Source organism: Oreochromis aureus, linkage group 22 (assembly GCF_013358895.1).
Source record: "Oreochromis aureus strain Israel breed Guangdong linkage group 22, ZZ_aureus, whole genome shotgun sequence".
NCBI classification, from domain to species: Eukaryota; Metazoa; Chordata; class Actinopteri; order Cichliformes; family Cichlidae; genus Oreochromis; species Oreochromis aureus.
In genome coordinates, this window is record NC_052962.1 from 19,812,783 (window position 1) to 19,826,765 (window position 13,983).

Below are 13,983 nucleotides of genomic sequence, written 5' to 3' on the forward strand. Positions count from 1 at the left end.
ACCTGGCTCTGCATCGTCGTCAGCAAATGAAAGGAGGATGACTAGACAGAAGCGGAGAGAGGCGACAGCAAAGAAATAAAAGAGTCAGAGTTACGCAGGCGACCGGGCCGACTATTTGGGGCACTGTGCTGAGAACAGAAGGTGCAGCTGGTGCAAGCTGAAATGATGGCAAAGAGACAAAAACCTTTGATGCACACTTCCTTTCTCACAGGTTCCTGCTCCCTCTCTCCTTTGACTCCGCCACCCCTCCCATTGCTTTCTTCGCCCTTTTCTCTTCATCTGCTACCCAATACTCCATCCCTCCTTACTTTCCTTCTTCATCCTCTTCCAACCTCTCCTCCCTCCTTCTTCCCTCCTCTAGTTCCCACGGAGCACATGGGGCCAGGCAGGCTGCTATTGTCCAGGATATCCCCTCCTTGTTAATGGTTTCCTGTGCACACACAGAGGACTGCTGAGAGAAACAAGCAGCCTCATCTGATACCAGGCGTCGCCATGTACTGCACACACACACACAAACAACTGGAGGCATCAACAAGCAAACACACGTACCATACCACACCAAAGCACATTCACACCACAAAGAATAAAATCCAAGCACACTTGAACAAATACGCTGAGCGAGCCGCAGGTGATTTATCAGAACTCTTTTTTTTTTTATTGCAAGGAACTTGTCATTACCACCAGCAAGACCTTTGAAAAGCAGGCAAATCTGATTTGTCAGCGCTTGCTTGTGTTTTGTACAACCATGAAATGCACACAGTCACAGTGAGGTTTGCTAGGAGACACCAAAACATCACCTGGAAATAAAGCAATTGCATTTAGAAATTTGTCTACAGGTTTTGGAAATGTAATGATTTTATTTACTTTTTATTTACTACAACTGTTCTTACAGACGGAGATGAGCTTCCTGTTGGTAACTTCTGGTTCTAAACGCTGATGCAAAAATAACTTTTGAGACTAGGTGATACGAAGAAAAAAAACAGCCTAACATCTTTTACATTAGAAAGAAGTGGGAACTTTGCTATAGCTGGTACAAAGCATGTTAATCAGTTGATTGTTAAGGACAAGATTTTTTGTAGAGAGGAAGTTTAAGTTGAGGAAAGTGAGTTTAAATAACAGCGCTTTACATGAACACTGGAGGCTGTGGGTAAATCACATTTAGCTTTGTTGTAACCAAGCGGGTAGCTGACGTCTGCTCCCACTATCAGTCAGACGAGCACCTGGTTTTGGTTATTCCACCCCATAAAATGTTGTAAATAGGGGGTGACTCTCAATCCCCTGTAACTGTGGTACCAACACCCGAGTTCCTGGGTGAAAGTGTCCCCCCCCTTTCACCCAGGAACTCGACAGGCGGGGGCTGCTTGACCATCTGGAAAAGCCATTCCTGATAGACTGACTACAGTGGGTGAAACTTCTAAAAGGGGTGGGCAGGAACAGAGATCAATCAACATAGTAAATCACACTTGTTGCTTTTTAGTCACGGTCTCCCTCGTCACTGATTTTTTCTTCTTCTATACAAAGAACAACAACAACAAAAAAAACCATTACAGACGATTAAAAAAAAAACTATAACTAGGTATATCCTCTGTGGGATGTCATCATCATCATCACCATCATAGAAAAAATAGCACTTTCTTAGCAGGAAAATAAAGTCTTTGAGTCCTTGAGTCCAGCTCAGCTGGGAAGTGAGTCGAGTCTGTACGCAGATAGAGTTTTCATTTTAGTCAGAAAGCTCCTATCTCCATACCCCAGGGTCTGTAGGGTTTGGCCACGCTGGAGTTCTGGGTCGGGGGGCTGATGGCAGTGGTGGGTGAGATGAGGGGGAAGGTGCTGAAGGTGAAGGGGAACGCCGAGAGAGAGGAGAGGAGTGGAGGGGAGAGCTTGGAGGCCGCCGAGGGGACCAGAGCAGGATGCAGGACGGTGGTGGGAGCGGCAGTGGTGGAGGGAATCCTGATCGGACCTTGATCGGAGTGGGGGGTGACGCTGCCGCTGCGCCTGCCTGGGATGTGAGTCTCTGCAACCAGCGCGGAGGATGACGGCGAGGAGGAGGAGGGTGATGAATTGGACGTGGATGACAGAGGAGTTTGTGGGCTGCTGGTGGTGCTGCGGGGTAGAGGCGCCAGCGGTGCACCCTGTTGGTGCTGCAGGAGGAGGGGGTGTGTGAGGTGGGCAGCGGGGGATGCAAAAGCAGAACCCCACGCCAGGTGACTCAGGCCGGAGTGAGCCTCACGCTGACTGGCGTAGTTGTTGAGGTGGGAGACTAGACGGATCCGCAGAGGGTCTGCGCTGTCCAAGCCTTCGATTATGCTCAGATAACGAGCCGTCTCAGCCAGGCACTCCCTGAAACCCAAACCACGGTAGTCCATTGCGAGGGCGTGGGCGTCAAAGTAACCTGAAGAAGACAGTAAATTAGATTCTATAACAGCCGACTCCTCTGAACTTTAAAAAAGAAACAGTCATGAACCATTAAGCCCTTGCTTTTGGGATAATGACATATCAATCACACAAAAAAAGAGACTAATTCCACTGCCGAGCTGATCAGACCAGCTATGTGTGTCTCATTCAGACATATTTAAAATTAATAAGCATACCTTTGCCTCCAGCAGCATGAAGCATCTTCAGATGATCAACAGTCATTTGCAAAATCTCTGCTTTCTCCAGCTTGGCTGAGCCCTTCAGGGAGGAGAGAAAATGGAAAAGATGAGATTTTGATAATCCAACAGATTTTAGGTAAACAGTGAGCTTTCTTGACTGTTAACTGCTCATTAGGCTAGGAGACTTTGCGTACTTGTTTCTCGTAGGCGCTGGGAACCAGCCTGCGGAGCTCGCTGAGGCTGTTATTGATTCTGTCACGGCGTCGCTTCTCAATAATCTGAGAAAAGATCATTAAAGATTAGAGATCAGACCTGCTAAATGTGACATTTGGTGACAAACAAGGTCGAGAAAGATAAATTCACTTACTCCTCGACGCCTTTTCCTCGCCTGCACCTGAGTGGATGTTGAGGGAGACATGGAGCCGAGAGGGGAGCTCATATTCCTGAAAGAAGGTGGAACGGGGAGGTTCGGTCAATATCCACACAGTAAAGTTTTACAGAGATATGCACAAACTTGAACCACTTTAGAGGAAGGAAACACTTCAGGGCCAAATGACTTACCCATTCTCATCTGCGCTCTCCTTCTCCACTTCAATAGTTTCATCCAACTCGCTGTCCGAGGAGCTAAAATCGTGATTCCTCTTCATTTTGATTCGTGCGCAGTAGTTCCTTCAGTGCGTCAGCTCTGTGTGCCAAACTCGCGTCTGCCCAGGTTTGCCCGGAGCGCCTCTGTTTGAAGCGCTCAGCTTTCCCACGGTGTCATTTCAACGGTGCTGCCGGCCAACAGGGGCGGTGACCGGCGCCAAATCAGCCAATCACAAAGCTGCTTCGGGTTTGAGAGACAGCGCAGTTGGCCCAAGCACGTCTTCGTGCGCTTTGATAAGTCTAAGAGGGGTGGGGAGGATCTCTCACTCTGAGGCTGTTTCGATGCCCTGAAAAACCTTCAATACTTTTCAACTGTAACGGCAGCTTATGTAAAACAGAGCGGTGGGTCATGACTTATGAGAGTTTGCAAATTATGAACACATTTTAATGACCATGACTGCGATTTTTACTTTTCACAATAAACACAACTTTAAACCTTTTATGTATTTTAAAAGCTGAATTTATTTATTTATTAAATTTTTGGAGTTTAGTGATGTAAATGTGCCTGTGAGCGTCTGTTGTTTAAATGTGCTATAAGCTATAAATTAAACAGACGTGACTGACAACATAGAAAGGTTCAGATATTTTTCATAGTGCATGTTTGGGATATATTTTATATCTATGTAGAACACTTCAGTGGGCTACATGTTGAACATATTGAACCGACCTGCCCTGGGACTACAGATGGAAGTTTAGTTCTAATCTCTACATTTAATATGTTTGGTATACTGATGTCCATTAACACACGTTGTCCCTGTTGAATCAATTTAATAATAATTTTTCTTTAAGACCACAGACAGCCTTTGTTACCTCCTTATGTTCCCCTTCTTAAATACTTTCGTGCACTTTTCTTTTCACTCGGTGTCTTTGTTCTGAAATCACAGCTGAGTTTTTAAAGAAAATCAGGTTTCACGACGTGATTTGGGATTTTTTTCTCAACTTCAGAGTGACTGATCTTCCCAAACACGGAGGATCTTTGGAGAAACTTTGACATCGGTCCAATGGACTTTCGGTCCGTGACTGTCCAACCCCCCCTCCCCCACCCCCCCTCCCGCGAGTCCGCCCCCTCCTCCCCCGTGTGTGTCCCCGGTGGTGATGAGGAGTGGCTGGCCGGCTGTCAGCACGCGCTGGCCGTGGGAAAGTTCCCTAACCGGCGCTGATAACCAATCAGAGGCCGACGGCCGGCTCCAGCGCTGGAATGAATGGAGCAATTGGTCGGGGCGACGGGCGGTCTGCGAGCGAGCGTGTGAACCTGTAATCCAATACTAACTCAGCCCGGGAGGAGAGACAGGGAGCGCTGCCGCAACCAGAGGAAGCCACCAAGTCTAATCTTACCCCACAGAGAGACCTCATGCACGGTAAAGACTCCGTGGGCACTTCAAGGGCTTGTGAGAGCAGTCAGCGAGAGGCCCGTAATGCAATCAAAGCGGTTTGTCCGCTCTCCCTGGAGTTTCCATATCATCACCAGCGCACGACTGGTGGCTCCTATAATGGTCACACTCCCCAAATAATTTGACAAGAGCTGCTGCTGTGTGTTTGTATATGCGTGCAGCACTCATGTAATGCATATGGAGCTGGAGCCCCTCAGGCGACGGTCTCCTGCAGGGACCGGTCTGCGGCATATTCAAATAACAGTGCGGCGTTTTAAAGAATAGCGCACAGTGATAGATATGAAAAATGCCTGAATCATTAACAGCATATAAGGAGACGGTTGCAGTAATTATCTCTCTCATAGGCTGCAGTGGCTTTTCACTTCTATTTCATTTCATTTGAGGAACATATTAAAGGCAAATTTTACTCCACGGTTTTGTTGTTGTTCACATTTAAAATCTTCCTAATAGTCTGTAAAGGGCATTAATTAAAATGACACCACCTCACTTTACATTAGGTCTAACCTGCCTGATATAGTTTTAAATTCCTCAGCTATTAATGCTTCTGAGGCCTAATAATCATCCAGTAATATTATGATTATCAAAGATGGGACTCAATTTATTTAATGGGTAATTTCTCTTAGTATTTTACAAAATGAGTCTGCTATGACATCGAAGTCTGGTGATATAAGAGTTACTGCAGAGAAACAGAAAATAACTTCTTTATTTTGCATTCAGCAAAAAACTTAAAATAAATCTAAATTTTGACCAAAACAGGCGAATCACAAAAGAGCAATTTGTTTGAAAAAAAAAGTTGCAGTACCTTTGATCATTTCTGAGTAAGCCAACATTTTTAGATTCTTGCCCGAATATAACCCCCAAACTTATATATAACCAGACAGTTTGTTTACTTTCATATTACATTTAATAAAAGCTTACCTATAATTAACAGAGTAAACAAAGAACAACCTGAGGTCAAATTAAATAATAAATAATAAAAGAATAAAAATAATAAATTATTAAAAACCACACTCCCACTGCCCAGTTTGCTCACTTTAAACATGATGATGTAATATTTATGTTTCACTACATTTATAAGAACATCCTCGAAGACTCGAGTGTGTGATATCACTGCAGAGGGCCAGCTGGATTTATGGGAACAAACTGATGGCAAACTGACATTTTTATCCCAGCTCGCGTTAAAAAAAAGAGAAGCCAAACTTGTCACTGAAGGCAGTTTCATTTAATGCATCCTGCGAAATGTCTGCACCAGGCAGCAACAATGAAGGGCTATGAATAAAGCGGGGAAATGTGCTCTGTGAGGATGTAATGAGGAAACATAAAACCTCAATTCATCAGACTTTTTAAACGTTTATTGTGATATATAAGAACGTAGTGCACCTCCACTCATTCTCCGAGGGGCTGTGGGATTGTGGTTTTAATCTTACGCTAATATAGAGCAACAGAAAAATCAGTCATTAGGAGCATGCCTGCACAGACACACACACACACACACACACACACGCACTCGGAGTAATATGGAGATCCTTATCAGTGGGAGCCGAAGGCAACCCGAGGCGTAATAGTCATCTCAGAGAGAAGGCCTGCCTTGTTTGGTTTATATGAATGAGAGGAAGCACTTAGGGCTGTTTTCATCTTATTGTTGTTGTACAAGGCTACGCTTATATCAGCACAGACACACACACACAGACACTGAAAGGTACAACCTTTTGCTGATCAGCGGTGAGCTGGTGCCTGTGTGAGTGTGTGTGTTGGGAGTGGGCGAGCGGGAGTTGCGTTCACACACGTTCCGAGTGCATGCAACCTGAAGCTTTTGTCACAATAAACACAGGTGTGCGTCCACATTAGTTTCTGACTCTGTGTGTGTGTGTGTGTGTTTGTGTATTGAGCGTGGAAGGAGGAGGAGGTGGAGGCGGGGGGTGTGAGCCCTCTTGTTGTATTTCAAGTTCACCCAGAGTTCCCACGCTGTTATTTTCTGCCCGGCTGTCTTTGTTCTACCGGTCTCATCACATGTTGTGATTAGTAGGGCCTTTCAGAGGCCGCCCTTTGAAGGTGAGGGCCCGTAACACCACATCATCAAATCCACCCCTCCTCCCCCCCCTTCCCCACAGCCGCCCTCCCCTTCTCCCGCCGCGGATCAGGCCACCAAATCGAATGAAACTCGGGCCCAGAACTCGGTGACGGCTCACCTCCGTTGCCCTTTCTGTCTCGTATTCGCTTCTCTTCTCATTTCATGTCTAATTTCCTGTTTTCACATATTTTCCTCTGTCTCCTTTTCTCCAATTATAGCCCCGTTTTGCATGTCCTCTCCCTCTCTCCAAACTCTGCAGAGCTGCCAAATCCTCTCAAACGGCGAATATTGATGCACGTGGTGTGAGCTCAGTTCAAAATGTGAAACGTTAAAGCATTGATTTAGAAATTAACTTCTTGATTCCACGTCCTCTGCTGTCTTGTACTGTACAATCATAAAGGGTTTTGAATTCCAGTTTATTAGTAAGCCACAAGGGTTTTTTTCCTTTTTTTTGGGCTGCAATTACATATAATCAGTGCAGACATAAATTGAGTCTAGACTGTCTTACCAAAGGAAATGTTTGAGGTATTTGTGCACATTCGGGCTTTGAAGTTGTTTTAAAGGGAGATTTCACCAACAAATTCAGCTCGGTGCTGCATGCCGCCCGTATTTTCTGCATAAAGTTACTTCGGCTGCAGAAATGTACACAATGGTCCGCATGTCATCGGGTTTTTAGTTGTATTGGTTTATTTAGATGTGACTTCCTGAACAGAGTTTATGTGGCTGGGAGCGTAAATCAAGCAGGACTGCAGCGCTGACAGACTGACTTTGATGAACGATGCTGAAATCGCATTCAGGAACTCTCGGTTACCCCTTAACAAAACAAAGTCATGAAAAACTGTTAATGTGCTAAAGCCTTCCTGATGTTCTGCTCGAACTTTGCCAGCAGAAGCAACGGTGAAGGTGAGGTCTGTTTCCCACTAATTATATTAATGCGCACAAAAGTCATAAACATAATTAATTAACAAGGTTGAGTATGAAACAGTCGTGCTATTCGAAAAAGGACAAAGTGAGATTACAAAGAAATCTCATCAGGTTTTGAGGAATTTACAAAAATATAAAACAAGAATCTCCTTTAAATCATAAAGCCGCAAAAATCATCACTTCTTAATTTAATTTAAAGCTGTTCATCATCTTCTCCCTTTTGGGAAAAAGAATAAAAATAAAATCCTGACTCAGTCAGCTGGTGGCTAATAATTTAATCTGCCTGTCTTCTCTATATCATCCCATCCCTGCGTTTATAAAGCCCTAAAATAAGCTTCATGAGTGGGAAGGTCCTGAGAAGAAACAGAGGAGCGATTGTTCTCGCAGGATTACTGGTTGTCTTGACTTGAGTCACTGGAAGTGCTGAAAACATATTTAAAGCCTTAAAATGAAATAAATTAAAATGTTAAAAGATACATACAATGTAACTTTACTGAGAGGAAGCAATCCCTCAACTAAGGCTGTGTCCTTGGAGTCAGTTTGAGTCATCAGAATGAATTTCTGTATAAAACTGTTGCTGCCTAATGAACTTCACTTTTTATCTTTTAACGTGCTCCTTCTAGAGACCTCCTGTCGTTACTGTAAAATGTGTATTCCCCAACCAAGTTATGGACGGGAACTGGCTGTCGCTTAGTGAAATTAGTCACACAGAAGGTGCGTCACCAAAAACCTCTCAGTGATTGCTTTGGTTGCTATCAGATTGCTGCAGCAACTTGCTAGCAACTAAATGACTCTCAGGGTTTTAGGTGTGGCACCGTATACCAGTTTCACACAAGATCCTGCCAACAACCCCTCATAACCCATTTGCAGAAACACAATTTCACTGGCTGGGCTTGAGGTCTGCGTGACTGGGGCTCTGAAAATCAATCTCCCAAACTGTCAGTGAATACATATTTTCTGCCCAGTGGCAAGTGGTTGCCAGATGGTTGTTGAAATATCTAAAGATCGATGTGACTGAGGCCTTAGTGTCCATTTGTTCAAAATGGCAATGACATAAATCCATGAGGCAGGGTACAGCCTAACACAGAAACAGAAAAACCTCACAATTTTATTGTACATGTGCAATGACAGTAAAAGACTATTCTATTCTATTCTATTCTATTCTAATGTCGTGTATGGAGCTGGACAAAAAGTGAAATTAGACAAAAAGTAAAACAAAAATGCAAAAGATTTATTTGAAGATAGTTTCAGGAAATGTCTGAAAAACATACATTTTTTGCACCGTACAAATATTTTTGAAAGCAAATTTTAGAAACAATGTTTCCTTTACAAGTTAAACTGCTGGATACAAGGTGCTGTTCTGAATCAGAAGTTTGTCTAAGCTGCGTATTGGACCATGACTGACTTCCATTTGTGATGTCACAAAATCTTGGTTACATATCCCTTAAATGCCAATGTTATTCTTTCCTCATTGGCAAGTACACGAGGGTCTGCTGTGGTCCGCGTGATGTAGGACAGCAAGATTGGATGCTGAATCTGAGACTGTACCCACATCTCTGTAATTTATCTTTGAAATTATATAAAGGAAATTAAATTGAAATAATTCAGGAATGGAACTTGGCCGGACTTTGGGAAAAGAAGAATAAGCCTTTCTGTAGACGCGTGACACATCCTCAAAGCAGCCTGGAGAGCAGTATGAGAACACCTCGGTGTCTGTGCTGTCTACAAGAAAGGCTTACAGGAGCCTTAAACCCAGACTTAATGTGTGCCGGAGAAACTTTATACGTTCATAATTCTGAATGGAGCTCAAGCATCCAAAAAAGTGGAGCTCTAAATGTGTTAACCTGCAGGACTTCTAGCGAAAACTAAGTGATAAAGTTTCTGAAGGTGTGCCCCTCACTGACTCAGAGCTGAGGATCTGCGGCGTCTGCACATTAGCCACAGACAGATGTTCATCCGCTCGAAACAATGCGTGGAGCTGCTCTCTGGTGAAACCCTGCCGAGGGTGAGCCTTGTTATTGTTTATAAATAGAGCTGCGCGGAGCTCTGAGGAAGGCTAACTTTGTTTCTCCTGACAGGGAGAGGAAGCAACGGCTAATTCTGCTCCAGACATGTATGACACCCGACTATTGTCCCTTAGCGAGACAGGGGGTGAGAGCGAGAGAGACATTGTTAATGAATGTGAGTGTCTTTAAGAGGGTGGGCTGTTTGTAAGGCAGGGGTGAGGGCTGTGTGAGTGTGTGTGAAACCCTGGCATTGTCTTTCAGGAGGGTGGGGGGTTTGAACGTGGTCGCATTGTTTGTGCTTGTCAATCATTGTTAGTTGCCCTGTGAGTTTTGTTGACGGGCCCTCTCGGTCACCCCTCTTGACTCGTATTCTTCTCCCCTTTCCACAACGCACAACACATCAGTCAGTGTGTGTGCGCATTGAGGAAGTGAAGGATGTGTCAAAGTTGACCCACTGACACTCATCACTGTCTTGCTTCCCCATGGGAAGTGTTGGAGGGCCTCCCACACTCTCTCTGTCACACACGCAGAAACCGAAACACACAGAAGGAGAGAAAAACTGAAAAAACATCCTAATTCTTAAAAATTGTTCTTGAGGTCCATAAGATTGATTTTCTCTCAATCTGAATAAACGCTTGTTTCAGATGTCGGTTTCTTTGGTTGCTTTAACCACCCACACCACTCGTAGAGCAACATATTGTGCATTGTTGTGCAGCATAATTTATTTTCATTATTACCTTATTTATGCGCTTGGTTCTAGGAGTTTTTGGACATTAAAATATAATTTTTTTGTAGCTTTGATTCAATAGATTTTAAATCACATGATTAATATGGGATTGAGGTTGACTGAACAAAAGCAGCTGGGTAGTTGACCTTTTTATCTGTTTTGTTTTGTTTCCCCGGAATACTCAATTTGAGGTCCGAAGTCATGTCGATGTAAGTGAGGGAGGCTATCATTAGGCTGAAAATAGCAGCATGATAGCAAAAGCTTTAGGAGTGGCCAACTTAACAATCTGGTTCATTCCTAAGAAGAATGAATGAACAGGCCAGCTAAGCAACAGCGAGAGGCCTCAAAGACCACAGAAGACAACTAAAGTGGAAGATGACAGAATCTTTTTCCATGTTTGAGAGAAAACAGCTTCGCAACGTCTCACCAAGTCAAGCACACGCTCAAGGAGGTAGATGTATCATTGTCAAAGTCTACAAACATCCAAAAGAGCCTGAAGAAAATATTTGGACAGATGAAACCAAGATGAACTCGTACCAGAATGATGGAAGGGAAAAATATGTCGAAGGGGAGAAGCAGCTCAGGACGTGAAGCAAACCACATCATCTGTCAAACATGGTGGAGGCAGTGTTATGGTATTGGCATATAGAAGCTGCAGGATGAACTCTGAAGTGTACAGAACTGTACTCTGTGCTCAGATTCAGCCAAAGTCTGCAAAACTGATCAGACAGCACTTCACAGGCAAACTAATAATGACCCAAAGCAAACTGCAACCCAAGAGTTTCTCAAGGTAAAGAAGTGGGATATTCTTTATGTCACACCATGTCAGCCACCTGAGCTCAGTGCACTGGTTGGGGGCTTTTTTTGGCTGTAAATAAATACATATTTGATGTTAGTGAACATGCACCAACATTTACATACACATACAGTAGCATGGGGTGGACTCACATTATACAAATATCCACTAACCCACCACTCTTCCCACGCAGCCCATCATCGTTCCTATCACAGCCAAACAAAAAATTCAAGACGGGCTGAAGTTCAGATATTATATACTGACGTCTGCAAGCAGAGTAAAAAGTGTAGAAGTCACCAAGATTTCACAGATGAATCTAAACATGTATTTTTGTCTCCTTATCCTCCTAATAAGTGATTGATATTTGTGCAGTAACTCTATGTACTCTACACTTTTATACTTGTATGTAGTGTTGCTCTCATTTTTACAGCAAGAACTAGTTGCTGGTGGAGTCCCTCTCTTCCAGTGAATCTGAAAAATGAAGGCAGAAGAAGGAATAGCTGGAAATGCACAAGAGGAAATGGAAGCACAAAATTCCAAGTTGAAACTTTCCCCATAGGAGGATTGGTCTTATTAGCTTAAATTATCTGGTACAAGGCTTTACCAAGATGGCTTCCTAGTGGTGAGACTGAATCCTACAGCTGCTTTGATGGCAGTTCACTAATAAAGAAGGAACTTCAGCTATGTTGGGCTCAGTTATATCTTTTCCCGCTGGCAGCAGGTTCATTAATTGATGTTTTTAATGCTTCCATTGAATCCCGTCATGGCCACAAGCAGAAACACACTGGTCAGATAACAAAGTTGTTCTCCATACTACAATTGTTGGTGCAATTGTTGGAAAAGTACAAATACAGCAACAATTCTTCTAAGAAATAGAAAACATGTAGGATATTCACTTGGATCAAGTAGTGAGTTCGTCCTGTTTTAGAAAGAGTTCCCGGAGAGCTTGAATGTGACGGCACCTGCCTCAGACCGAGGAGCTGGTGGACATATGTTACAAGGATCAAGTTTGTACTTTTTTTTTTGCTCAGGAAACACAGACAACCTGAACACACCCCTTCATCTGCAGCTCTCTGATGTTCTAGCTGGTGCTCTAATCCTCAGTCTGGAACATTTGATATCTAAATTCAACAGGTGGGTGGGATGAAGAACTCGGTATATTTGACTCCCATTTGTTGCATCCTGTCAAGTCAAATCAAAAAGTACCTGCTGGTCACAATCGGCGCTGTCTGACTTTAATCTGGAGACAAAATGGGAAGTGGAGCGGCTGGGCTTTTTTTTTCTTGGGGGGGGGGAGTGGGTTGGGTGTGACTCATGTCTGGAATCAGTGAAACTCCTGGTGGGTGGTCACTGTGAGAGGAGACAGTGAGAAAGAAAGTCGAAGAGAACAAAGGCAGTTATTTAACTTTCATCTCGGCCTGAGGTGATTATTCGCTTTGAGTTTGACCCGGTCACACTTTCAAACGGGCCTTGTGCCCTTGGCAGACAGTTAATCTTGACCTGTTTTGACATTTCATACACTGTGGTAGCTATATATATTATAGGAATACGTACAAGAATGACAGCTGAGATCAGAGAAAGGACAAGCTGCTAGCATGTGACAGAAGTCAGGAGTAGCATGAGAAGTTGATTGTTTGTGGCTGGATATGACTAAGATCTCATCCACTGATGTGGCTGACATGAAGGTATGTTGAAATGTGAGGCGGTGAACAACACTGGCTTTCACACACACACACACTCCTAATGCACACAGACTTCTAATCACTCATTTCTACTCGCTAATTCGATAACAAGCTCGAACAGTTGAAACATGTTTTAACGTTTGACATTTGACCCCGGGATGAGAAAGCGAGAGAACTAAACGGGCCCCCTCCTGTATGTTGGCAGTGTTTGGATGGAGCAATGGAGCAGAGCCCCCCCCCCACCGCCCCCTTCTCCTGCTGCAGCGAGGGGTTGCTGGTCCTCTGACCCCCCGTAATGATGGAGGGTCAGGAGTCAGGCTGTGTGAAGAAACCGTCTGAGTCTGCAGACCGCGTGAGCAGCGCCTGGGAACCGTGGCTCGCTGTGCGATCCTGTGAAATTGATCTCTCCAGAGGGGGCCGGCGGTGTGTAGTTATTTGTGTTGTGGTTGTGTGTTATGTGTGTAGGAGGGGAGCGACTGTGACAGGAGACACGCCAACGGAAATGGTAGATCCCAGCGGTTGGGCGGTTGTGCTGCGACCAGGGACTGCTGTCTGCCTGCCTTTCAGCATCAGCAGGGAAGAGCGTAGGGAAAAGACTCAGCTGAGATGACTCTACCCATCACTGGCAATAAAGAGAAATATATGAAGGGGCTCCCTATTCAAAAGGAGTTGATTTTATTATTATGTTTTGTTTTTGCTTTTTTATTCCAGACACCTTTCCTGACACATCCCCAAAGATCCCTGAACCAGGGATCTTTTGGTTGCTAGGTGAATGTGTAAAGCATACCCCGTCCCCTCCCCACATTTATCTGCACTGAAATAGCTGAAGGTAGTACAAAGCTGTCAAATGTTTCCTTGTGATATTTCTCAAAAATGTCCAGAAGGCATTCCTGGACATGCGTTTGGCATTATCGGCACATTTCTATTACACTCATTGGTGTAGGTGTGATTAAACCTTATTTCACTTCAGCACCAAGCCTGTTTGCAGCGGTAACAGGAGAATCTAGCTCTCAGACTTCCACCGATGAAGAGCTCAGTCATTCAAGAGGGACTCTGAGTAGGGTCACTGCTGCTCTACATTAAAACGAGCTAGTTGAGGTGGTCCGGGCATCTGACTGGGACATGCCCGAAACAAGACCTACCAGGA

The 13,983-nt window shown here is 44.3% G+C and overlaps 1 protein-coding gene across 1 annotated transcript; it reads right to left on the reverse strand.

Moving 5' to 3' along the window:
* Nucleotides 1–629: 629 nt before the first annotated feature.
* On the reverse strand, nt 630–3,351 carry hey1 (hes-related family bHLH transcription factor with YRPW motif 1). Its single transcript, XM_031750156.2, has 5 exons — nt 3,156–3,351; nt 2,962–3,037; nt 2,789–2,872; nt 2,592–2,673; nt 630–2,392 (listed from the first exon to the last, which is right to left on the reverse strand). The coding sequence occupies exons 1-5, from the start codon at nt 3,239–3,241 to the stop codon at nt 1,725–1,727; spliced, it is 996 nt and encodes a 331-aa protein (XP_031606016.1). The 5' UTR covers nt 3,242–3,351; the 3' UTR covers nt 630–1,724.
* Nucleotides 3,352–13,983: the final 10,632 nt, after the last annotated feature.